This window comes from Antedon bifida, chromosome 11 (assembly GCF_963402885.1).
Source record: "Antedon bifida chromosome 11, ecAntBifi1.1, whole genome shotgun sequence".
NCBI lineage: Eukaryota > Metazoa > Echinodermata > Crinoidea > Comatulida > Antedonidae > Antedon > Antedon bifida.
Window position 1 is genome coordinate 9,936,952 of NC_136236.1, and position 27,778 is coordinate 9,964,729.

Genomic DNA, 27,778 nt, shown 5'->3' on the forward strand with positions numbered 1-27,778 from the left:
AAAATATCTCCCTTTCAAAAACAATATTTATTTTCAATTAAAAAAAAAAAATAAATAAAATAAAAAATATCCGTAGAGGTTCGAACCCAATGCTAAGAGCACTCAAACCTGAGTATTACCCGTTACGCCACATATCAGTACATGACTGAAGAGCTGATAATAGTCTATTTATATGAAATGAATGATGAATCAATGAAAAATAATGCCATGCAACTTTGTTTCTGATTTTAAAAAAGGTCCACTTGTTTAGGCGTGACATTTACAACCCTCAAAATATCTCACTTCCAAAAACAATATTTATTTTCAATTAAAAAAAAAAAAAAATAATCCTTGAGGTTCGAACCCAATACTGAGAGCACTCAACCCTGAGCATTACCCGTTACGCCATAAAGTAATACACGACCGACAGTTGATAATAGTCTATTTATACGTGTATTACGTAATTCATCATTACGTCATAAATATCATATTAACCTTGTTAAAACCAAAATGACCAGTTAGCTCAGGTGACTGAGCGTCGTGTTGACAACACGTATGTCGTGGGTTCGATTCCCACGCTGGTCGGTGGAATAGAGTTAAAGGTATGCGACCAACTGTGTTTGGGGTTCACAGAATTATACGTCCCCCTTTCCACCACACATCTTGAGAAGGCACTAGCAATGCATGTGGTGGAAACGACCCCAAGGCTGTGGCAGGGCCTTAGTGCTGAGGCAGGGAGAGCACATTTTTTACTCTTTTTTTTTAGCTTTCGCTACATGTATTTGATCTTGTAAATTTTATGTTTAGCGCCCTCAATTTTAATGTGAAAAAGACATTAATTATCTTCGTTACGTGTTTAGAAGAGAATGTATGTCTCACCGTAGTTTGATATGCCGTTCGTTGTTATGCAAATGAGTTTGTGCAGGTGTAGTGGGAAAGATGGTATTGTTAGTAATTCGCGGAACAAGCAACACTGTTGAATTTTGATTTCGTTAATCAATGTTACTACATTGGTAGCGAAATGTCCGATTCATGCAAGATATTGTATTGTAATATGTTATGAATATGGTAGTTGGTGTGTATGGCCGCACCGTCCCAGAATAAACATGTTTTAAACAGATAGTTTGTCTCCGATGATTTTTGTATGTGGTTAATGGAGAGTGAAATAACATCAAATATAGAACATTTGCAAAGATGTCGATTTCCAGACCGATTTCGAAGTTTAGACTAATTCCGCCGCCGGGTTAGGCCTTAGGCATATACGAAGTCGAGTTTTTAAAGTAGAAAACTCCACCTAAAATTTTGAAGTCGCATCTGGATAGTTGAATTTTTAACAAATATCATAAATATCATAGGTGATTATGTATAGTAATAAGTATAAGTATAAGTGCATTTCTGGGCTCTATTTTCATTATTAGCTCTGCCCCAAACATGGTGGACTAGTCGGCCTACTAGAGACTTAATATTTAATTTCATATTTCAATGAATAGGTGCACTTTCCGGGGACAAGCTCTATTTTCCTGGTGAGTCTTATATAGTTTGTTTCATATAATTTCAAGTCATGTAAAGTGCCATTTTTCGGGCGGGAATCTATGCAGCTCTATTTTTCAAAATTGTCTTTGCTCAGCCCCAAGCATGGTGGGGTACTGAAGATTCTTATGCATGTTGTTTGAAAAAATAATAGATGTCATTTACGGGGACCTTGCAGCTCTATTTTAAACAGTTAGGTATGCCGTCGTGGTTGTTATGCAAATGAGTTTGTACACGTGTATTATGGGGAAGATAATATGTTAGTCATTCGCGGTCAACACGCCACACTGTTAAATTTTGATGCTGTTAATCTTTACATTAGAAGATTGTTCAAATCATGTAAATAAATCATTTTCCGGGCGGGAACACAGCAGCTCTCGAAAAGAACTCAAGGTGGAAAAGAAGCCCACCCATGAGTACTAAAAATGAAGGAGCAAATGGGCTTCTTTTCGAGGCTTTATGGCAGTCTATTTAAAGAAAAATAATGCCATGCAACTTTGTTTCTGATTTTAAAGGTCCACTTGTTTTGGCCTGACATTTACAACCCTCAAAATATCTCCCTTTCAAAAACAATATTTATTTTCAATTAAAAAAAAAATAAATAAAATAAAAAATATCCGTAGAGGTTCGAACCCAATGCTAAGAGCACTCAAACCTGAGCATTACCCGTTACGCCACATATCAGTACATGACTGAAGAGCTGATAATAGTCTATTTATATGAAATGAATGATGAATCAATGAAAAATAATGCCATGCAACTTTGTTTCTGATTTTAAAAAAGGTCCACTTGTTTAGGCGTGACATTTACAACCCTCAAAATATCTCACTTCCAAAAACAATATTTATTTTCAATTAAAAAAAAAAAAAAATATTCGTAGAGGTTCGAACCCAATACTGAGAGCACTCAAACCTGAGCATTACCCGTTACGCCATAAAGTAATACACGACCGACAGTTGATAATAGTCTATTTATACGTGTATTACGTAATTCATCATTACGTCATAAATATCATATTAACCTTGTTAAAACCAAAATGACCAGTTAGCTCAGGTGACTGAGCGTCGTGTTGACAACACGTATGTCGTGGGTTCGATTCCCACGCTGGTCGGTGGAATAGAGTTAAAGGTATGCGACCAACTGTGTTTGGGGTTCACAGAATTATACGTCCCCCTTTCCACCACACATCTTGAGAAGGCACTAGCAATGCATCTGGTGATGATGTGGTGGAAACGATCCCAAGGCTGTGGCAGAGCCTTAGTGCTGAGGCAGGGAGAGCACATTTTTTACTCTTTTTTTTTAGCTTTCGCTACATGTATTTGATCTTGTAAATTTTATGTTTAGCGCCCTCAATTTTAATGTGAAAAAGACATTAATTATCTTCGTTACGTGTTTAGAAAAGAATGTATGTCTCACCGTAGTTTGATATGCCGTTCGTTGTTATGCAAATGAGTTTGTGCAGGTGTAGTGGGAAAGATGGTATTGTTAGTAATTCGCGGAACAAGCCACACTGTTGAATTTTGATTTCGTTAATCAATGTTACTACATTGGTAGCGAAATGTCCGATTCATGCAAGATATTGTATTGTAATATGTTATGAATATGGTAGTTGGTGTGTATGGCCGCACCGTCCCAGAATAAACATGTTTTAAACAGATAGTTTGTCTCCGATGATTTTTGTATGGGGTTAATGGAGAGTGAAATAACATCAAATATAGAACATTTGCAAAGATGTCGATTTCCAGACCGATTTCGAAGTTTAGACTAATTCCGCCGCCGGGCTAGGCCTTAGGCATATACGAAGTCGAGTTTTTAAAGTAGAAAACGCCACCTAAAATTTTGAAGTCGCATCTGGATAGTTGAATTTTTAACAAATATCATAAATATCATAGGTGATTATGTATAGTAATAAGTAGTCCTATGAGTATAAGTGCAATTCTGGGCTCTATTTTCATTATTAGCTCTGCCCCAAACATGGTGGACTGGACACTTAATATTTAATTTCATATTTCAATGAATAGGTGCACTTTCCGGGGACAAGCTCTATTGTCCTGGTGAGTCTTATATAGTTTGTTTCATATAATTTCAAGTCATGTAAAGTGCCATTTTTCGGGCGGGAATCTATGCAGCTCTATTTTTCAAAATTGTCTTTGCTCAGCCCCAAGCATGGTGGGGTACTGAAGATTCATGTTGTTTGAAAAAATAATAGATGTCATTTTCGGGGACCTTGCAGCTCTCTATTAAACAGTTTGGTATGCCGTCGTGGTTGTTATGCAAATGAGCTTGTGCACGTGTATTATGGGGAAGATAATATGTTAGTCATTCGCGGTCAACACGCCACACTGTTAAATTTTGATGCTGTTAATCTTTACATTAGAAGATTGTTCAAACCATGTAAATAAATCATTTTCCGGGCGGGAACACAGCAGCTCTCGAAAAGAACTCAAGGTGGAAAAGAAGCCCACCCATGAGTACTAAAAATGAAGGAGCACATGGGCTTCTTTTCGAGGCTTTATGGCAGTCTATTTAAAGAAAAATAATGCCATGCAACTTTGTTTCTGATTTTAAAAAAGGTCCACTTGTTTAGGCCTGACATTTACAACCCTCAAAATATCTCCCTTTCAAAAACAATATTTATTTTCAATTAAAAAAAAAATGAATAAAATAAAAAATATCCGTAGAGGTTCGAACCCAATGCTAAGAGCACTCAAACCTGAGCATTACCCATTACGCCACAAATCAGTACATGACTGAAGAGCTGATAATAGTCTATTTATATGAAATGAATGATGAATCAATGAAAAATAATGCCATGCAACTTTGTTTCTGATTTTAAAAAAGGTCCACTTGTTTAGGCCTGATATTTACAACCCTCAAAAAATCTCCCTTTCAAAAACAATATTTATTTTCAATTAAAAAAATAAATAAATAAAATAAAAAATATCCGTAGAGGTTCGAACCCAATGCTGAGAGCACTCAAACCTGAGCATTACCCGTTACGCCACAAATCAGTACATGACTGAAGAGCTGATAATAGTCTATTTATATGAAATGAATGATGAATCAATGAAAAATAATGTCATGCAACTTTGTTTCTGATTTTAAAAAAGGTCCACTTGTTTAGGCCTGATATTTACAACCCTCAAAATATCTCCCTTTCAAAAACAATATTTATTTTCAATTAAAAAAAAAATAAATAAAATAAAAAATATCCGTAGAGGTTCGAACCCAATGCTGAGAGCACTCAAACCTGAGCATTACCCGTTACGCCACAAATCAGTACATGACTGAAGAGCTGATAATAGTCTATTTATATGAAATGAATGATGAATCAATGAAAAATAATGCCATGCAACTTTGTTTCTGATTTTAAAAAAGGTCCACTTGTTTAGGCGTGACATTTACAACCCTCAAAATATCTCACTTTCAAAAACAATATTTATTTTCAATTAAAAAAAAACCAACAAAAATATCCGTAGAGGTTCGAACCCAATACTGAGAGCACTCAAACCTGAGCATTACCCGTTACGCCATAAAGTAGTACACGACCGACAGTTGATAATAGTCTATTTATACGTGTATTACGTAATTCATCATTACGTCATAAATATCATATTAACCTTGTTAAAACCAAAATGACCAGTTGGCTCAGGCGACTGAGCGTCGTGTTGACAACACGTATGTCGTGGGTTCGATTCCCACGCTGGTCGGTGGAATAGAGTTAAAGGTATGCGACCAACTGTGTTTGGGGTTCACAGAATTATACGTCCCCCTTTCCACCACACATCTTGAGAAGGCACTAGCAATGCATCTGGTGATGATGTGGTGGAAACGACCCCAAGGCTGTGGCAGGGCCTTAGTGCTGAGGCAGGGAGAGCACATTTTTTACTCTTTTTTTGGCTTTCGCTACATGTATTTGATCTCGTAAATTTTATGTTTAGCGCCCTCAATTTTAATGTAAAAAAAGAAATTAATTATCTTTATTACGTGTTTAGAAGAGAATGTATGTCTCACCGTAGTTTGGTATGCCGTTCGTTGTTATGCAAATGAGTTTGTGCAGGTGTAGTGGGAAAGATGGTATTGTTAGTAATTCGCGGTCAATTGTTGAATTGAATTTTGATTTTGTTAATCAATGTTGCTACATTGGTAGCGAAATGTCCGATTCATGCAAGATATAGTATTGTAATATGTTATGAATAAACGTTTATGGTAGTTGGTGTGTATGGCCGCACCGTCCCATAATAAACACGTTTTAAACAGATAGTTTGTCTCCGATGATTTTTGTATGGATTTAAATTGAAAGTGAAATAAGATCAAATATAGAACATTTGCAAAGATGCCGATTTCCAGACCGATTTCGAAGCTTAGACTAATTCCGCCGTCGGGCTAGGCCTTAGGCATATACGAAGTCGAGTTTTTAAAGTAGAAAACTCCACCTAAAATTTTGAAGTCGCATCTGGATAGTTGAATTTTTAACAAATATCATAAATATCATAGGTGATTATGTATAGTAATAAGTATAAGTGCAATTCTGGGCTCTATTTTCATTATTAGCTCTGCCCCAAACATGGTGGGCTAGTAGGCCAACTGGAGACTTAATATTTAATTTCATATTTCAATGAATAGGTGCACTTTCCGAGAACAAGCTCTATTGTCCTGGTCAGTCTTATATAGTTTGTTTCATATAATTTCAAATCATGTAGTGCCATTTTTCGGGCGGGAATCTATGCATCTCGATGTATGTCTCACCGTAGTTTGATATGCCGTTCGTTGTTATGCAAATGAGTTTGTGCAGGTGTAGTGGGAAAGATGGTATTGTTAGTAATTCGCGGAACACGCAACACTGTTGAATTTTGATTTCGTTAATCAATGTTGCTACATTGGTAGCGAAATGTCCGATTCATGCAAGATATTGTATTGTAATATGTTATGAATATGGTAGTTGGTGTGTATGGCCGCACCGTCCCAGAATAAACATGTTTTAAACAGATAGTTTGTCTCCGATGATTTTTGTATGGGGTTAATGGAGAGTGAAATAAGATCAAATATAGAACATTTGCAAAGATGCCGATTTCCAGACCGATTTCAAAGCTTAGACTAATTCCGCCGCCGGGCTAGGCCTTAGGCATATACGAAGTCGAGTTTTTAAAGTAGAAAACTCCACCTAAAATTTTGAAGTCGCATCTGGATAGTTGAATTTTTAACAAATATCATAAATATCATAGGTGATTATGTATAGTAATAAGTATAAGTATAAGTGCAATTCTAGGCTCTATTTTCATTGTTAGCTCTGCCCCAACCATGGTGGTCTAGTACTGGAGACTTCATATTTAATTTCATATTTCAATGAATCAATAGGTACACTTTCCGGGGACAGTAAATAAGTATTTATCTTAGACAAACGCAAGTTATTAAAATCACTGATATGGCTTGAAACCAATTTTTCTTTTGCATTACGGATGTAGTAACCGACATTGAACATACCAAGTTTGAAATATTCTTGAATTCCAGAAGTATTTTTACCTCCGCCAAGGAGGTTATATTTTCACCCCTTTATGTTTGTGTGTTTGTGAGTTTTTGTGTTTGTGTTGTTTGTGTGTGTGTCTGTGAACAGCCTGGAGGCCACAGTTGTTATCGGATTCTCACCAAATTTGGCCACAATGATCTATACCCCAAAAGCTCGGACGAGTTCGAATTTGAGGGGAAAAGGTCATAGGTCAAGGTCACAACTAACAAAATACTATTTAACTGCCTAGAGACCATAGTTTTTATCCGATTCTCACCAAACTTAGCCACAATGATCAATGACTCATCATATAATTTTGGTTAAATTTTGAAGGGTCAGGGTCAAAGATCAAGGTCCACAAAAAAAAAGAAATCAAAAAATAATTTAAAAAAAAACCCTCAGCAGGGCTTGAACCAGCGATCTCAACTGTGAGAGGCTGGATACATAACCATTACACCAAACTCTCATCCACAACTTTGAAGTGTGCAGTTAGCCTTTTTACACTTAGAACTAATAAAAAAAATTTTAAAAAAATATATATATATTTTCCGGAGACATTTTATGTAGGGGAATTTTACAGTAGGCGGAGGTTTGTACTCTCGGAGTACCCTCTAGTTTCTGGATGTTTTTGTATGTGACTATTTCGCTGTGCTCCACCACTGGCGCCAAATTGGATCCACTGGAGCACAATGTATTAACATACGAAAATATATTGAAACTTAATTGGGTCCACTCGGGCACAGTGTATTAACATACGAAATTCAGTGACTTATTTCTATTTTATATCACTGTGCTCCGCTTGAGCACAGTGTATTAACATACGAAAAGATATTGAAACTTAAGTGACTTTGTTTCTATTTTATATCACTGTGCTCCACTGGCGCCAAATTGGGTCCACTTGAGCACAGTGTATTAACATATTAAAATATATTAAAATTAAGTGATTTTATTTCTAGTTTATATCACTGTGCTCCACTGACGCCAAATTTGGTCCCCTTGAGCACAGTGTATTAATACGAAAATATTGAATCTTAAGTGACTTTATTTTTATTTTATATCACTGTGCTCCCGTGCCAAATTGTGTCCACTTGAGCATGGTGTTTTAACATACGAAAAGATATTATAATTTAGTGACTTTATTTCTATTTTATATCACTGTGCTACCCTGGTGCTAAATTGGGTCCACTTGAGCAGTTACCGTAGTATTATTTCTATTATTGAAGTTAATAAAGGCATAAATGGCGCTCCGTAGGGAAGTAGCCAGATAATTATGTGTGAAGAAGTAAAAACAAGTGCGCCCTCTATACAGTTCTTCAACCAAAGATTGGTCTTTGTGTTTTTCGAGAAACAGAACCCCGAGAACCCCCTATATAACGTAATATTGCGAAGTTTATAGGGTCCCTATTTTCGAGATTTCTCTAAAACGGAGTTGAGGCCTAAACATGCCTACACACACAAGAAAATACTGATAGTAGGCCTAAGTCTTTTTAAATCCAGGCCCTACATGATGATGTGTGCATTAATATTATTAACCTTTTTAAAAATGTTAAATCATTTTTTGTAAGGACCCTACTGGAAATAAGATGTTTCAGCTTTATCCTGGTATGTTGTTTGAGTACCGAAAAAACTTAAACAAAAAATAAGAAGAAACCCCGGGTTGCACTGAATTGTGCTTTACTGGTCAATGATCGGCGCTATTTTTAACCCTCCCCAAAGAACTTATAACACAAGAATCTCCTGTTCGTCCGAAGCGCGTAACAATTTCGAAAGGCATTGTGGGATAGAATAGAGCTATGGGTGGCGCCATTGTGAGCCATGGAGTAGGGCGCCCGCATCAAATTAGAAAGTCAAAATCATAGAGGGGATCTGCTAATACTCTAGGGGGGGTCGAGTAATTGACTGAGGAGTAGGGCGCCCGCACCAAATTAGAAAGTCAAAACCATAGAGGGGATCTGCTAATACTCTATGGGGGTAGAGTAATTGACTTCCTAGTTTGGAGGGGGCGCTTCTCCATGCTGTGAAATGGCGTCACCCAGTTTGACCTTTTAACCCTGTACTTCCGATACTGTGTTTTGAATGCAAATTGAAGAACAGGAGATTCTTGTGTTATAAGTTCTTTGCCCTCCCCTAAAAAAACCCCAAAATCATAAGATTGGAATTTTCATTGATCAATTTTTCATATCAATTTTTTTTCTTCAAATCGATCTTTACAGTCAATTCTTGGTCCATCCTTATAGATTATACAAATAACACAACGCTGCAATTTTCTGAAATAAACAAAAATTGATCCTTTTTTTTCTGGATCCCCTTTAGAAAATGTCTGGATCCACCCCAGAAATGATACCGTAAACCACGAAATGAAGCCTATGGGTCCTTTGTTGGAGTCATGCTTCTTTTCGCGATTACTTTTGCAAACTTTTAGAAATGAATGCTGTAACAAATTGTGATCCACTCTAGCAAATCCATCTTTTGTCGTAACAATTTAACAAAACATTTTAGATTCTACATTTAATAATGAAATGCTACTATAATAAAAGGATTTTTTAGACGTTTCCTGCCAATGTTACATATTTGCCAACAAAACAACAATCAAAGTAGGCCTACCTCGGAAAACAAAAATTGCTTAGGCTTAATTATTTCATACACATTTCTATCAAAGTATATACAGTATTAGCCGACCATGGTTGGGGCTAAGCTATTAGAACATTTTGAAAATAGGTCTGCTAGGTCCCCCGAAATATGAAAAAATTATAAGTGTATAGTGCCAGCCCACCATATAACTTATTATACCCAAAATATAAACAAAATATAAGTCTCCAGGTCCAGTGACTGCCATGGGATATTGAGCTAACAAAGAATGTTTTGTATATATAGAGCTGTTTAGGCCCCCGGAATTTTTTATAATTTTGGGCTTTACAGTATTTGAAATATGAAATCTCCATAAAATTGTAAAAAAATAGACCTGCTCAAGGCCTTAAAATGGACTTTGTCCGTTGGCGGTGGTGGGGTGCAGCCTTAAGAGTTTAAAAAACGGTATCTAATTTGATTTTTTTGTATGTGAAAAAATATTTGTTTTCGTGGTTTTTTCGGCGCAACTGAAGAGTAGTGTTATAATAGGCCTTGAACATATCCTCAAATCCGGTTCATAAAAAGCCATCGAAGTAATTTAAGCCATGTCAAAAAGTAAGAGCATGGAGCTATAAAATTAAATCTAATTTTATAGCTCCATGGTAAGAGCATCCCCACCACCACACCATCGTCGCAAAGTTACAGTTAATTATTCATTCATTCTCATTGGATGAATGCAATATAGGTCTGGCCAATAGGCAATTAGCTTTAATATACTTTTGGCTGTGTAGAGTGTGCATCCATGTAGTGTGTACATAATATTTACTCGATGTAGAAAAGGAGCCAGTTTTGGTCAGCCAGGCGGCGACAAGATAAATTGAAGAATCTGAAGGGGTTTCAGATAATCAAGTTCCTTATTTTAAGGTTTAACATAAAATGCTTGCAGCAAATCGATTTATACGAAGGTTTACAACATCTGCTGTAAGTATGATTATTATTTGGCCTAGGCCTAGGCCTACATCGTGGATTGGTTGCGGTTGCTGCTCGCTCTCCACTCGGTATGGCGTCTGCTCTGGTCTTCAAATTAAAAAAGGTCATCATATGCTCTAGCCCTATACTATTAGGCTTAACTTGAATTTTCCTGAGGTTTAGGCCTGGTCTGAGCTAGACCTAGGATCTAGGCTAGGTCTATATAGGCCATAGGCCTACTACTAGCCTAGAAAGAATAGCAGTAAGGGTAAAGCCTAGCTAGTTAGAATTATGGATGGGGTAGGATACCACACCTAGCTAGGCATAGGCCCAGCTAGTAAAGTAGTGTAGGCCTACCTCCCTGTTCTATGTACTACTAGCAAATGCTATATTGGCCTATATAGAATAATAATTCACAATAAATGAATAACCCAAGTCAGATACAAAGAAGTATTTCTGTCAATTGAGGCTGTACTGTGATGATCAGAATTCAATGAAAATCTTTTTTTTACCAGGAAATGAATGCAATGTTAATAGCTGTTTTTCAGGTTTTGAAGCATGTAAAATCAGACAGTGATGTACTCGTCAAGAAGGGCAATAAATTGTCAAAAATTGATGATTTTGTTGAATAGTTGCTAGTTAGTAGGCAAGATGTGACATTATGTGAATCAATTAACATTAAAATACTGTAGAACAATTAATAAATAAACCATAACCAGTATGTAACATGTATTTTTAGTGATGTAGATTTGTATACAAATTTTAATGTGGAAATAACCAATATTTTATGTCGGAATGTTTAATCATGTCAGCTTTAGTATCTTATTTTTATCTTTGTGATTTGTTTGTATAGGCTGCCTAACATTATCTGCTTTGGTCTTCCAGGCTATGGTCTTCAAAGCCTGGTATTCATGTATATTTTATTCATTCAAATGAATAAATCATTAATTTTTCTCTGAAATAAAATCCATAGAATAGAAATAATGAATTTTCATAACTTCAAAACAAGAAGACATGTCCATAACACAAAACAAAAATAAATAAAACTAAATATAAACTTTTTTAAATACAATGCAAAGTACATGTTCAATCATATTATATTGAATTATGGTTCAGTGGATGCTAATTAATATGTAATAACTTATTCATTAATATTAGTAGTACTATTATTATTATATGCAATAAGTCTTGTCCAGATGTACAGTATTACATGGTTGAATTTAACCATTTATTTTGTCATTTTTAAGTATAAACATCTGTTTTCGTTTTTTTCTACAGAAGTGATTAACTTTATTAAAACTACAACAAATCCTACTCAAAGTCTGATTTAATTAATCTTCCTTGTTCATATTTTTGTAATGTTTTAATAATTTAAATAATTGAACAATTGGTTATTATTTATAAAATACATGTCAGAAGTATCAAATTTGTTATGTAGAGCTGAATCACTATAAAATCTACTCATTGGACCTCAATTTGTCCTTTAAAACATATGTCACAGCCAATGATATGCAGTAGATTGACCTTTGTTCCAAATATGGTGCTGGTTCGTGAATGATGCAACAGACATGTTCCAAATATGGAAGACACGTGGCAATTTCCCTGGGAAAAGTGCATGCTTCGTTGATCAAGTAGATAATCCGCTGCAAGGCTGATGTATTTCCTCTGTTGTGATCCGTAATAAGTGTCAAACGAGTCTGCTTTGTTTATAAAATGTGATGTCAAAATAAATAATATATAAAATACCGCTTCCTTTCTGTACTTTGGAGTATTTTTTTACAATTTCCATACTTAAGCCTACTCGAATATAATAGTTAATACAATACGATAATAAACGTAGGCATATTGATTGTCTTTTTTATTGTCAAATAATAATTAATAATATTATATTTATAAATGGCATAACAATTCATAGTACAAGATTAATGTTTAGAAGGTTACCAAAACTTTCACACTGTTAACAAAAAAGATTGTATTTAAAATGTATACTGCTCCTGGATCGATGATATACGGACATTATTGCGCCGTAAATGAGTTAATTTCAGCTGGAAAACCGCATCATACCAGTTATGATGGTTTCATGACTGTTCCACCGAAACGTATGCAACGAGTGTTTCTATTGGGCGCGGACGTGGGAGAGGTGTGGGCGTGGCAAGACTGTGTCGGTCGAAGGTTGTGTGTGTTATATTAATCGAATCACTCCCCAGGCCTGCTGGACTGGATTGTGTTTGCGGTGAAGGTTTATATTGCCGACGATTCCGAATTTAAGCACTATTTTGAAATAACTTGTGCATATCTTACGGCTGCATTATTTACAGAGTATACTAAGTGTCGTGTAGAAAGGTGAAATCCTAGTTAGGCCTAGATAAGCAAACCAAAACAAGGTCCTGGCCCTACCCTAGATTACTAGAGTAGATAGATTAGTAGAAGCGTCACAGTTGCATGAGGCCTAACTAACACAACCTGATAACGTGATATCGGATCAGGTTATTATCAGGATGAGATGCAAGCATGAGGAAAGTTGAAAGATGGTGTTGCTTGGTATTCTGCAGTATTACGGACTACCTAAAATGCTATTATGACTATTTTTTGTTTGTTTATAGGCTATAGTAGAGCATTATGAAATAACTGCTAATATTTTATGGTGTTTTAAATTGTGTAAATAATTCTGCATTGTACCTAACTCAGTATGTATAGCTTAATACGAGACACAGGGCCAACCAATTGAGAACAAAAAATGAAATTATAGTCATTTTTACCAATTTTTGTCCATGGAACTAAAATACAGTAAGCATGTACCAGCATCTTTAAGTTGTCGCCTCATAAATAATAATGAAATATGGAAGTTCTTCTAATTAAATCATTGTATTGTACAGTACCATTTCAATGATGAAAAAAGAAATATTGGTTTTGAATATTTTTTAATAATAATAAATGAATCAACTTAATTGTGTTTGTTAATTATTTGGCTTTATTTAGTATAGTCATATGACTTTAAAATTTGACCCCCCCCCCCCCCCCCCCCCAAAAAATTGCCAGTGTATGACTTTGCAGAGAGTTGTCTATGTATGCATTTAAACACACTTCTGTGTTGGGCCATTGTGCCCATGTTTTCCTCTTGGGCTATTTGGTTATTTTGTTAATATAAAATAATAAAAAAAGCAGCAAAAGCCGAAAGCATTGTATTTACAATTATAGATATATATGGGTGTCTGTGAAAGTGTCTTGCCTAAGGACACAATAAGTAAACATAACTGCATTAAAGGACTTAGTACATAAGGCCTACAACAACAATTCACCATTTGTACACTTGCATTAGGAGACCTACTAGAGTGATTAAGTTCGCTTTTTTGAAATCCTGTTTCTGCCTGGTTTTGTGTGAGGTTTACTTGTTCTTTGACCATGTCTTTTTGAAATTTCAGCACACAATGGCCCAGATGAGAGTAGCAATTATTGGGCAAAGTCAGTTTGGTGAAGAAGTCTACAAGTTACTGAAGAACAAAGGTCATGAGGTTGTTGGCGTGTTCACTGTACCAGATGTCAAAGGGAAGCCTGATCCACTAGGCAAGTCATATTATTAGCTTACCTTAACTGTTCTACACCACTTGAACCACCCCTTTTCATGTAGACATGGACTCATTCTAGAGTATGATTGTTCCTATCTTTTACCCATCTAATCAGTGCTGAGCATTTGGTATCTCTTTAAGCAGCCACTTCATGTCAGCATGACAGATAAAGTTTTTTATATTGCAATTTGGATTGTTTGTACAAATGAGAGTCCCAATGAACTTTCTGAAAATAAAAAACTCTCCCAAAACTTTCTTTTTCCCATTAAAAACCCATTCAGAATACCAGACTTTCTGGTATTAGGCCAGCCTAGAGGATGTCCTGTATTGGAAAATACACTGTATAATACTTGATATAATTGAGTAGGTTAATACTATAATAGCTCTTTGATGTCAAAGTGTTTGGTATGGGAGAGAAGAGATTAAAATTGATGTGTTGATTATGACTACGATTCGCATGGAATTATTTTACCCGAGTATAATCCAACTGCCCATATTTGAAAACATTTTGAAAGACATTTGTTGTATATACTGTGCCATTTGCAGTTCAACATTGTGAGATAATGTCCTGAATTTATTTACAGCAATATCTGCAGAGAAAGATGGAGTAAAGGTTTTTAAATATCCTCGCTGGAGAGTCAAAGGTCAACCTATCGCTGATGTTGTTGAAGAGTATAAAAGTTGTGGAGCTGAAATTAATGTGATGCCTTTCTGTTCTCAATTTATCCCAATGGATGTGATTGATTTCCCAAAGCATGGCTCCATCATCTATCATCCATCTCTTCTTCCAAGACACAGGGGTGCATCTGCAATCAATTGGTATGTGTTTTGGTATTTTGTTGGCTTTAGGTATAAACGTTAATTTTCTTTTTTTCATACATTTTTACATCATGTTGTAATGTTACATGGTTAGTGCGGTTGGTAAGGTCTTTGACAACCCTGTGGCATGAACAGGGGATTGTCTTTTTGTGACCACCGCACCACTTTTATTCTTGTGGCTATGGCATTGTTGCATGTAAAATAGTAAGCTGAGTTATTACTATGTAAGCTTGGTAAGTAATCTTTATCATTATTATTATTATTGCTATCCATGAACAAAAGAAATAATAATAATAATATTTACCACCAAGAAACGTACAATAATTTGAATATTCTCATCCTCTTTAAACTCATTATGCTAAAAGATTGGCAGATGCCTGTCATACAGTATCCCGATACCAGTAACACCAACATATTTTTCAATAAAATTTAAAATTATTTATTTGCTCATCATTTACTGCGTTGCTTTTAAATAATTTATTAATTTGTTTGTTATTAATTGAATAAATATGGTGATAACATTAATATGTAGACTGTCCTATTGATTATATATCTTATTTTCATTTAGCTTTGTTTACTAATAGTTGCCCAAAACAGACAATCATGAAACCCTCACTTATAGACATATACATAAAAATGGGGAAAAACTTGTTGTGTACATGAATAGTCAATTTTTAAAATGTCTTTTAGGACATTGATGTGTGGAGATAAGAAGGCAGGGTTCACTGTCTTTTGGGCTGATGATGGTCTTGACACTGGACCAATCCTTCTTCAGAAAGAGGTTGATGTTGATCCTAATGACACCGTAGATACACTGTACAACAGGTTTCTTTACCCTGAAGGCATCAAAGCAATGGTAAACTAAAGTAGTATTAGGCCTGTTCAGACCTATGGAGTTATATATTCATATCTCCATAGGTCTGAACCAGTAAAAGATTAGTGAAAGCCATCTCTTACGACACTGATCTTTTGTTTGTTACGACAGCTCAAGATACATGATGACTTTTCAGTTACATTACATTAATTATAGTGTAACCTTGCTTGCAATATGAAAGCGTAACTGCATGGATCTAAACATACCCTTAGTTGCATAACACTGCAGCCAGGTTCTAGTGTGGCCTGCTTTAACCTATTATTAATAGTATCAAAAATAGTAAACAATTTTGACATAGTGTTTTATTTTTTTGATGTATGCTATTCTGCAGGGTGAAGCTGTGGACTTGATCTCCGAGAATGAAGCTCCTAAAATTGTACAACCTGAGGAGGGCGCTACATATGATAAGTTATGGAGGAAGAAAGAACTTGCAAAGGTAAATTAAACTGAATGATATTGTCTAATGTTCTCTGTAAAAAATCACAACATGGTAACATTGTATCGTGAATAATCTTCGCGAGTTCAAGTCTCAGTAGATGACTTTTGTTTATTTATCACCAAACGAGAGAGTTGCCACACGAAAATTACTCCATCAATATCATCATTCTCGAGGAAATATATGATTTACGATCCTCGCAGCAGTAGTTCATGCAGTTTCAACCAATCACGTTCACGTATTTACATAGGTTATGTAATATAATAGTATAGCTCTAGGAAGATACTTTTATTAATTATTGTTTTATATCAATGAATCTTTGACTGTTTATTATTTTATAAAAACAAGTGATAAGTACAGAAGCAGGAATTCTCAACAGTTTTCTAGCATGGGCCAGATTGTAATTTACTAATAATGTTGCGCGCCATGATTGTGGCTGACTTAAGACAATTTTGAAAAATAAAGCAGAATTGAAATTAGACAAATGAATGAATGTGCCGGTCTGTACCAGTTAAATGAAACTATAAATTTAAAGATGTATTGTCCCCCAAAATCATGAAAAATAAAGATTTTTAAAATCGGACTTTGAATAGGCTATTTTGCAGTTTTAATGAAGTTGTTCACTTCCATAAGAAAAAAAACAGGGGAAAAAAATTATTTCACCTATAAAAAGACAAAATAAACAGTTAAATTACCCAAAAACTCATTGTCTTCCAGACAATTTGACCATTTTTTGCTTTAAATTACATTTTTCTCAGGTAAATAAATTTTTTTCAGACCCAATTTTTTGTGAGAGTGAATAACTATTATGTGACATTAAAATAACATATTCAACAAAAAAATTTAAAAAAATATTTTTTTAGGGGGACAATATATCTTTAATTAATTATGTGAACAATATTTTTGTAGATAAATTGGGATCAACCAACAGAAGTACTTCATAACTTTATTAGAGGTAATGACAAACTACCAGGAGCATGGACTACAATAGATGCACAGGTAAATTGACTAATTAATTAAACTGAAAAATAATCTGTATTAAAGGTTTTAGGGAAGTATCTTTAAAGATTGGATATACTGTGCCTAGCGAACTGAAACCTGTTTCATTTCACAACATTTTCAAAATATAATTATAGATGAATATTATATGCATTAATATACCAAACCAAATATGGTGCTAATGGTTCTGTTGTTTACAGTTTACATTTGGTTTAAAAGTGTATAAAATATAATAATACCACATTGAAAAGAAGCATAATTGAAAAGACTAGATGGTTGTGCCCACAGATGGTTCTCGAATACACAGTAATTTCATCATAAAAAATATGGCGATTTTCAAATGTATACAATGATGCTTAGTTGAGTACTGCAGGACTATAATATAGATAGGTAAATATGCGAAGCATCTTCGAATTATTGTGTGCTGGTATATTTCAGCATGGACATCCATTAGACAGTGTATGCCACGATCGGAAAACACTATTTGGAGCAAATCATTGAAGCTAAATTCATTTTAATTATCAATAATTAATCTAACTCAAACTTAATTAACAAGGTTACATTTGGTGGATAAATTCTGTACCGAAAGTATGAATCAAATTTATATATCATCAAGTAAAATTTCTACAAGTATCACATGGTTTATACCAAATTTTGCCCTTATGTAAATATATAGATGATAATGAGGTGAATGATGAAAGGTTATATATCAACGAGGCAAAGCCGAGTTGATATTTAACCTTTCATCATTCACCAAATACCATTATTTGTACCATTACACGAATATAAAACATTCATTATTGTTTTATATAACATCTAAATAGATTCCTGTCATTTGAATCAAATAAAAGGTAGCCCTAGCCAAATGCCTACATTTGATTCACATTGATTAAAACAGTAACATTTGGTTTTTAATAATATTATATTAAATGTTATATTTATATGGATTTTATAAACGCACATATTTTAGTGTTTTATTTCAAAAGAAATAGTATAAAACAAAAGATTTTTTTTTCGTACACGAAAAAAGGTACTATTAAACGATCGTTTTAATAGTGCGTACTATTGCACGCCATGTGACCCACATTCGTCTAATCAAATGACAGGAATTTATTCAGGTGTTATATAAAAAGAGAATATGAAGCATTTTATGTTTTTTGAAAAAAAGCTAAGTTTAATGGATTCTTATTCATGTTGAGCTTTATACTACTGTATTTCTGACCATGGCATGGAACACAAGAAATGATATATATAATACAATTCCTTCTCAAACTTAATTTTGTACATTTCTTAATTTTTAATCTTTCTCAGTTTACTTGTAATTTGTTCTTATGTCTAATTTGTTTGTTTTTATTTTTCACTGTAAACTTGTTGCACATATTATTGAGACTGTGCTTCTGATTTAAAAGAGATACAATAAAAGTTCAGTTCAGTTCAACTGTCTCAAAGTACAGTGGATTAGAAGTTACACACAATAGCTTTCATCTCTCCTACGTAGGGTCCCATCATTTCAAGTGCTACCAGCAAATACCACTCAGTACACTAGGGCAGCCTCTGCTCTCCTAAAACATGCACTGGGTTGGAACTTTGAAGTGCACACAAGCCTGATGTGTACACTGTACTGTTTGACAGACTACTTGTTCTACCACCAAAACTATTGTTTTCACCTGTGGTTCAGCTACTCTCTTATTCCATGCTTATCATTCTTGTTTGTTTCAAATTATTTAAATTTTTAGCAAGTGACAGTTTTGGGTTCCAGTATGTTCACAGGAGCAAAGCCTAAAGGTGAGGAGGTGGAAATTGCAGGAATGAGTAAGCCTGGTATAGTTCACAAAGGAGGTCTTATTCTAACCGGCAATGATGACAAAATGGTAAGTACAGATTATTGTATTGGTCACAGGTTGACTAATGGTATTATTGTGTGGCCTATCAAGATTTTATAACATAAATAATAGTACATTATGTTATACACCACCATATCTCTACATTTAATTTTTTATCTTATGACATGGATAAATTCTGTTCAGCAGTAAAAGTGATTTTCAATTGTGATAAGTGATATTTAATAGTTCAATTCCACGGTCAGGGTTTTTTTGTGATATCGCTTTTATAGATATATTTAAAACTGAACATATAGATTGCAGCATCTATAATTGCTCTGATTTGTTAGCCAAAATACTACATAGTACAGCATGGCTATCGCATTCAATTCAAGATGAAAAAGAATGACATTTTTGTTCTGTTGGATTGGGAGAAATTTTTTAATCAATTTTTCAACTCATGAAAATATTCTCAAAACACAAACATTTATTTATTGTAGGTTAATACATATTTCAATATGAAATGTACTTAACATTATTTTTGATCTTTGGAATAAAATAGTTAAAATTAGGAAATTGAACAAGAGGTTTGGTTATAGGAAAACATATAAAGAGTGTATAAGAGTGCAGAATTGAAGAAGTATTAAATAACTTTTCACAGTTAAATGTCAAAACACTGATTCTTGAAGATGGTAAAATGATTAAGGCTGAGATGTATGGACAGGCACCTGAAGAACATGAGAAGCTTGAACTGACTGATGAAGAACAACAAATGGCAGATAAAGCCAAGGTTGGTTATGTTATTAGATAATAAAGGCATTCAACTTGAGGATAAAATGTTGTTTCCTAATACAGTATCTGCAAAATTCAATTAAAAAGCAACATGCTATGTGTTAATAGTAGCTTGTATAACTTTTTTAGAGTATCTGGGTTGGTATTCTCTCAAGCTCAGTGGAGAATGGTACAGATTTCTTTAAGATGGGTGCTGGCTCAATGGATGTCGCTAGGTAACTTATGTTTTATGACTTGTTTCACATTAATATTTTATCAATAAAAAATGATATTTTCATGATAGTTTCAATGATTTCTTCATGAGAGTGTTTTATGAGAGTGTCTATGATTTTTTTATAAGACACTGTAAATGATTGTTTCATGAGACACTGTCAACGATTGTTTTATGAGACTGTCAACGATTGTTTTATGACACTGTCAAAGATTGTTTTATGAGACTGTGAACAATTGTTTTATGAGACACTGTCAACGATTGTTTTATGATACTGTGAACAATTGTTTTATGACACTGTCAACGATTGTTTTATGAGACACTCAACAATTAATAAGACTCAATGATTTTTTTCATGAATGGCTAAAGGTATACTTAATGTTTGTTTGAAATTTCTAGTTTTTGTGCATGCGTTCAGTTTTCATGAAGCTTTTTTTCCCAAATAGATTGGTTGAAGAAGTGCATGAAAAGTGTGAAGTTGAACTACAAAATGAGGATGTTTATATGGCTACAACATTTGAAGAGTTTATACAGATGATGATTAGGAGACATAGAGGTCTTGATGTTGTTGAGTTTACATATGATGCAGTAAGTCCTGCCTTTTGCTATCTGTGTTGTTTGCACAGTTTTTTCTTCTGTAGTTCATTTTTACCAGTTAAAACACTGTTCCTTTCAAACTACTTTCAAAAGTGCTGAAATGTGTACTGTGTCTACCACTAGACCCCCACCCCACCAGACCCCCACCCCACCAGACCCTCACCACACCAGAATACCCCACCCCACCAGACCCCCACCCCACCAGACCCCCACCCCACCAGACCCTCACCACACCAGACCCCCACCCCACCATAACCTCACTACACCAGACCCCCACCCCACCATAACCTCACTACACAGTACAACTACGAAATACTTCATTTCATGTGTAATCTAGTGTTCTTAATGTGTGACCGTTTCTATTTTATTTATTTATTTTATTTTAACACTATTTCACGAGGGTGGTCCATCCAGCCGAAACTGATCATTAGGGACCCTCACAAAAATACAATATGACGAGATATAAGCATGTAACAATAAAATAAAATTAAAATAAATAGAATTTACAAAGACAAACAAAATAAAATAATGCACAAAAAAAGAAATTTGACTCAAAAATTAAATGAATTAAATCAAATTGGCCATCTTAGAAGAAAGGATAGGAAATAGGTTGCAACTAAAAATAAGATGAAGTAAGTCAGATTAAAGGAAGAGATATAATTTACCAATTTAGCATTTTTATAATTTATATTGATATTAATATTCATTGCTTGAGAATATGAATTACCATTATTGCCAACTAATATGTAGTTTACATATGTTGTTTTTTTTAAAAAGTAATATATAATACTGTTTTGCAGGTAGAAATGGATGTTAATAATATGCACCTAAGATTTCCAAACCAACTATTCATTAACAATGAGTTTGTTGATTCAGAAAGTGGCAACACATTTGAGACAATAAACCCTGCTGATGAGACGGTCATCTGCAAAGTGGCCAAAGCGAGTCCAGCAGATTGTAACCGGGCAGTGTCTGCTGCAAAGGTACTTAATGGTGCTAGTAAAGGTTAATAACAATTCTTGCTTTTTTTAATGATACATTTTAAGTGTCAACATTTTAGGGTTTTCGGCAGAACATCATAACTGTAACTGATGATGTCATCCTATTGTTGTTTTGTGTTAACATACGTTTGATTCATTGGTTCTTGTACATAACCCATATCTCTAATATTTGTTGCAAAATGCTTGGCCTAGGGTCTGGTCTTTTTTTTGGATCATGACACTATTAAGAATTCATTTCATTGTTCACACGTGTTCCTCTTTATTCTGTACAAATTAAAGGAATTTGTTTAATTTTTAGAAAGATTGTTCTTGTCATACGTAACTAAGGTTTTCCTTAATCTGCCATTTTGTTTTATACAAAATACAAGAATATCAAAATATAGTTTTCTTCTCCATAAACTTGATAGTATCAGGGAGTTGTCCTAAACTTGATAGTATCAGGGAGTTGTCCTAAACTTGATAGTATCAGGGAGTTGTCCTAAACTTGATAGTATCAGGGAGTTGTCCTAAACTTGATAGTATCAGGGAGTTGTCCTAAACTTGATAGTATCAGGGAGTTGTCCTAAACTTGATAGTATCAGGGAGTTGTCCTAAACTTGATAGTATCAGAGAGTTGTCCTAAACTTGATAGTATCAGGGAGTTGTCCTAAACTTGATAGTATCAGGGAGTTGTCCTAAACTTGATAGTATCAGGGAGTTGTCCTAAACTTGATAGTATCAGGGAGTTGTCCTAAACTTGATAGTATCAGGGAGTTGTCCTAAACTTGATAGTATCAGGGAGTTGTCCTAAACTTGATAGTATCAGGGAGTTGTCCTAAACTTGATAGTATCAGGAAGTTGTCCTAAACTTGATAGTATCAGGGAGTTGTCCTAAACTTGATAGTATCAGGGAGTTGTCCTAAACTTGATAGTATCAGGGAGTTGTCCTAAACTTGATAGTATCAGGGAGTTGTCCGATACTATCAAATAATAATCATCTTCACTTTTATTGTCAAATACAAATGATTTTATTTTAGTAAAATAGATAACAAGAGGTTAATATTTAATTATTTATTCATGATTTACTTTAAACTTTGACCCCTAGGCCGCATTTGAAGAAGGTGAATGGGGAAAGATGAGTGCCAGGGAAAGAGGAAAACTTATGTTCAGGTATTACTATTGTGACGTTTTTGTTCACCATAGATACAACAGTATTCAAATATTGAATGTTTATGAGTTGGATGGTGAGAATATTTTTAAAGATGTATTGTCCCCAAAAACCTGAAAAAATAAAGATTAATAAAATCAGATTTTGAATAGGCAATTTCACAGTTTTAATAAAGTTATTCACTTCTGTAAAAAAAAAATCATCAAAAATAATTATTTCACTTATAAAAAGACAAAAGAAATGGTTAATTTCAATCAAAAACCATTGTCTTCCAGACAATTTAGGTATATTTTGCTTTAAATTACATTTTTTTTGGTGGAAAATGGTGTTTTTTTTTGGATCAAGTTTTTGGTCAATGTGAATAACTATTATGTGATATTAAAATGGCATATTCAACAAAAAAAATGTAAAAAATTTCTTTTTTAGGGGGACAATATATCTTTAATGAGCTGGAGCAAAGTTGAAAATAAAGCAGTCAAGTTTTCAACTCATGAAATATTGTTTCCATTCAACAAATATAAAACATTAATTATTTATTCAATTTATCGATGAATGCTAGGCCAAGATTCTAGGCCATTAAAAAAGCAGTGCTCCAACTTTAGATGCGGAGTAGAACTGTTCTGGACGGCACGCACAACAAGTAGATTCTCGACGGCAATCGCAATCAACAACGTCGCATGGCCAATTTCGCAAAATGTTTTACAGAAAGCTGAACTTGCGTTAGAGCGTGTTATTTATCACCATTAGATATCACTTTTCCATAATTAACCAATCAAATTGCCAGAATACAATCAATTAAAATATGTACAAAATATTTTATGAAATAATGTCAATTTCAATTAGTGAAACTCTGTAGATAGTGTGAATCCATGCATAGAAAAAGTAAAACGGATCCTTCAGGCTAGCAACCTGACAATTATTGCCAAATATAAAGCAATGTTACTTTACACTTTGGACAAAATTAATGTTTTCACTTATAAAATGACACAATAAATGTTAATCACTTCCAAAACACTTTTAGCTTATTGTTCAGGAGGGTTTTTAGGGGGTTTAGGGAGGAATATATTTGTTTGGGTATAATATGGTAACAAATACACACTCCCAAGAGATGAACAAATACAACATAATTAACATCAAGAAGTGATAAAATACAGTAAAAAATGTATCAAAATGCATGTGTCAGGGCGTTTATTGGAGGAAATGAATAAACGCCCAGGGCATTTATTCAATTAAATATTGTAAAGTTTTCACTTATAAAAAGACAAAATAAACAGTTAAATTCACCTAAAAACCTATTGACTTCCAACTTCCAATTTTTCAATCCAATTTTTTGTCAAAGTGAACTATTATGTGACATTTCTTTGGTTGCTTAGAGGTTTCTTCACCCCAAGAATTGAAAGAAGCACTTTACATATTGTTATTAGTATTTTTGCATCTTGTCAACAGGTTGGCTGATTTAATGGAAGAACACAAAGCTGAATTAGCCACATTGGAAAGCATGGATTCTGGAGCAGTATATACGTTAGCCATCAAAACACATGTTGGAATGTCAATAGACACATTTAGATACTTTGCAGGATGGTGTGACAAGATACAGGTATTATAACATACCTGTATTTCTGACAATAAATTGCCGCAAGTTGGCTTTGAAATGCCGCAAGTTGGCGTTGAAATGCCGCAAGTTGGCGTTGAAATGCCGCAAGTTGGCGTTGAAATGCCGCAAGTTGGCGTTGAAATGCCGCAAGTTGGCGTTGAAATGCCGCAAGCTGGCGTTGAAATGCCGCAAGCTGGCGTTGAAATGCCGCAAGCTGGCGTTGAAATGCCGCAAGTTGGCGTTGAAATGCCGCAAGTTGGCGTTGAAATGCCGCAAGTTGGCGTTGAAGTGCCGCAAGCTGAAGTGCCGCAAGTTGGCGTTAAAATGCCGCAAGTTGGCGTTGAAATGCCGCAAGTTGGCGTTGAAATGCCGCAAGGTGGCGTTGAAATGCCGCAAGTTGGCGTTGAAATGCCGCAAGGTGGCGTTGAAATGCTGCAAGGTGGCGTTGAAATGCCGCAAGTTGGCGTTGAAATGCCGCAAGTTGGCGTTGAAATGCCGCAAGGTGGAGTTGAAGTGCCGCAAGTTGGCGTTGAAGTGCCGCAAGTTGGCGTTAAAATGCCGCAAGGTGGCGTTGAAATGCCGCAAGTTGGCGTTGAAATGCCGCAAGGTGGAGTTGAATTGCTGACAGAACTGACAAATCAAATGGTTCATATTAAGTCGTAGTTTGTAAACATAATATGTACAAACCAATACTTTTTCAATTCTTGCGACATAATGTTTTTCAGATCTTTTATTTTATTTAAATTAAATAATTTTAGATGTATATAAAAATGCGGATCCAGTTATAATATATAGAATATTAGAAAATTGTTGTACACTAAGCTTGAACAATTAAAATATCTATAAAAATATATATACATCAAAAACACGAGATAAAATATAAACACACAAAAATTAAAATTCAAAATTGCAAAAACATTTAAATACATTATTTTACTGCTTTTTAAAAATTAATCTGATTATATTCTTTATCTTAGGGCTCAACCATTCCAATTAATCATGCAAGACCCAATCGCAATATGACATATACAAGAAGAGAGCCCATAGGGTAAGTTATTTTGCAACCATTTATTTGTGGTAAGATTTGTCTTCGCCTACAGTACATGAATGTATTTTTATTAAGTGTTGCACCCCCGATCTACCCCTGCCTTAGAATCGATACATAATGTTTTAATTTAGAATTTAATTTGATATATTGAAGTGGTAACATTTGTCTTCGCCTACATGAATGTGAAACAAATTGGCATGTCATCATTTAAAACGGTTATATGCGTACTCCCCGCTTTTGCAACTATATTTAATATCTATTTTTATTAAGTTTTGCTCCCCCGATCTGCACCTGCCTTAGAATCAATACATAATGTTTTAATTTAGAATTTAATTTGATATATTGAAGTAAATATATCATAAATGCCTTTGGAAAGGTCAGTAGTTAATTTGTAAGATTAAAATTGTCTGAGAAATGACTAGTTTGCTTCTCCTGCAATAAAAATCTCATATGAAAGCCACCGGGAATAACGTTTATCCAAATGCCTGTAGTGTTTTGACATGGCTAATGACTTGATTGTCTACTGTGTAAGTTGACATGGCTAATGACTTGATTGTCTACTGTGTATGTTTCTGCAATCCATGAATTGTTCTTATTGTAGTAGATGTAAATTATTTTTATTTTGCATCGTCATATAATATAAAAACGTTTTTTACTTCACTTGTAATAAAGTATATCCAAAGTCGATATTGTTGCCGGTGCATGGATTTTGAAACATGATATTGATTTTTGTTTTTATAGTAACTTAAAAATAAGTTTATTATTCTCAAATCCACTTTGTTCACTCATGTAATGACTTTGCATAACCTTAACAACCTAACCTTAGTTCATTAGTGTTTTTCATCTAAACTATTTAAAACATAGTAATCAATTACTTTTGTAAAAAGTTGAATCTTTATAGTTTAAGTAATTTTGTTTTTAGTAATTTATTATAAGAAATATAATTATAACTAATTTTTTTTCAAATATAATCAACCAAATTAAAAACTAGTTTTAAGATACTGACAAATCTAGACCCTTGTAACAAATTTGATACATATAGTTTTAATTAACTAAAATCATATTTTTGCATTAAATTTTAAAATGATTGTTTTATTTCAGTGTGTGTGGTATTGTTGTACCATGGAATTACCCATTAATGATGTTAGCTTGGAAGATGGCCGCATGTATTGCTGCCGGTAATACGGTTATTTTAAAACCAGCTCAAGTGACGCCGCTAACCGCCCTCAAGTTTTCGGAACTTGTTGTTAAGGCTGGCTTCCCACCTGGTGTAATCAACATTCTTCCAGGATCAGGTAAATGTTATCATGTATTATACTACCACGTCTGAGGAGTGCATCCTGGCCATCTTTGATTTGTGAATTACGTATCACCTGCCATTCATTATTGTGTTGCTCATTTAAATCATTTCTTATCCTGCCAGTCATTTTAAGCATATATTGATGCTTTTGTTAAACTAATGTTCTACCTACCATATTCGGAAAAGGTTATATTGTTTTCATTCTTTGAACATTAAAACATTAAGTTGAATCAACAACATTTTCATCTTAGTTTAATATTTTAGACATTTGTTATACAAATAATGAATCTATGAGTGCAATGAAACAAATAATTTTATAAGGCGAGAGATGAAAATAGAACATTTCATCTTTCACCGTATGAAATTACTTGTTTCATTGCATGAATATAAAACATTCTTTGTTTTTAACACCTACTTTGAACAAGGCCTAAACCAACTCCAACTTTGGATGCAGAGTAGAGCAATTATAGATGGCGTACAATACAGGTTTAATTTCGACCGGGATCAGTCAATAGCTCATTGATTAAAAATGCATATAACAAAATTCAATAGACATATACCGAAATGGAGAAGTTATTGAATATCGTTTGACCCATAATCCTTCAATCAAATGAAAAGAATCTACTCGTGTGTTAAATAAAGTTCAATAAAGTTCAATTCAACTTGCTAGAGACAATCTTTTCTGTCTCCAGTTTATCAAAAAAAATGTTATATTCTTGTATGATATATGGCATCAACATCTTTTGATAAGGTAGCATGGTGAATAACCTTTAAATGGTATGGGTTGATTATTCTGTTAGCTTAACTTCATTAAACCTGAATGTCAAAGGGCTGTATAATGTACATTTTACATATTAATGTCATTTATGTAGTGATATACTGTATTTAGTATATATACATTATTATTTTAAGTAAGACCTTAAAGCATTTCATGTTATCCTTTAATGATCACTGTATTTTTTTTTAATACATGTTTTTTTTTTGGTTTGTAGCTATTACTGAAGCAAAGTAGTCAATTGTTT

General features: G+C 34.1%; 1 protein-coding gene across 3 annotated transcripts in view; it reads left to right on the forward strand.

The window, feature by feature from the left end:
• The first annotated feature begins 10,424 nt into the window (after positions 1–10,424).
• The window catches only part of LOC144855617 (cytosolic 10-formyltetrahydrofolate dehydrogenase-like), a 122,965-nt gene continuing 105,611 nt past the window's right edge, over positions 10,425–27,778 (forward strand). For 2 of the 3 annotated variants that reach the window (XR_013614845.1, XM_078713519.1), the window contains exons 1-15: positions 10,425–10,564; positions 13,975–14,116; positions 14,703–14,937; positions 15,628–15,793; positions 16,143–16,247; positions 17,157–17,246; positions 18,983–19,117; positions 19,728–19,856; positions 19,988–20,073; positions 20,516–20,657; positions 21,467–21,649; positions 22,752–22,816; positions 24,261–24,411; positions 25,386–25,456; positions 26,558–26,751. Coding sequence is in view for 2 of the 3 variants with exons in the window: in XM_078713519.1 (XP_078569645.1) it covers positions 10,520–10,564; positions 13,975–14,116; positions 14,703–14,937; positions 15,628–15,793; positions 16,143–16,247; positions 17,157–17,246; positions 18,983–19,117; positions 19,728–19,856; positions 19,988–20,073; positions 20,516–20,657; positions 21,467–21,649; positions 22,752–22,816; positions 24,261–24,411; positions 25,386–25,456; positions 26,558–26,751 (1,939 nt within the window). In the remaining variant the exon portion in view is untranslated. Of the gene's footprint in view, positions 10,565–12,778; positions 12,896–13,974; positions 14,117–14,702; positions 14,938–15,627; positions 15,794–16,142; positions 16,248–17,156; positions 17,247–18,982; positions 19,118–19,727; positions 19,857–19,987; positions 20,074–20,515; positions 20,658–21,466; positions 21,650–22,751; positions 22,817–24,260; positions 24,412–25,385; positions 25,457–26,557; positions 26,752–27,778 lie in introns of those variants that run through there. The other variant, XM_078713520.1, reaches the window with a different exon arrangement.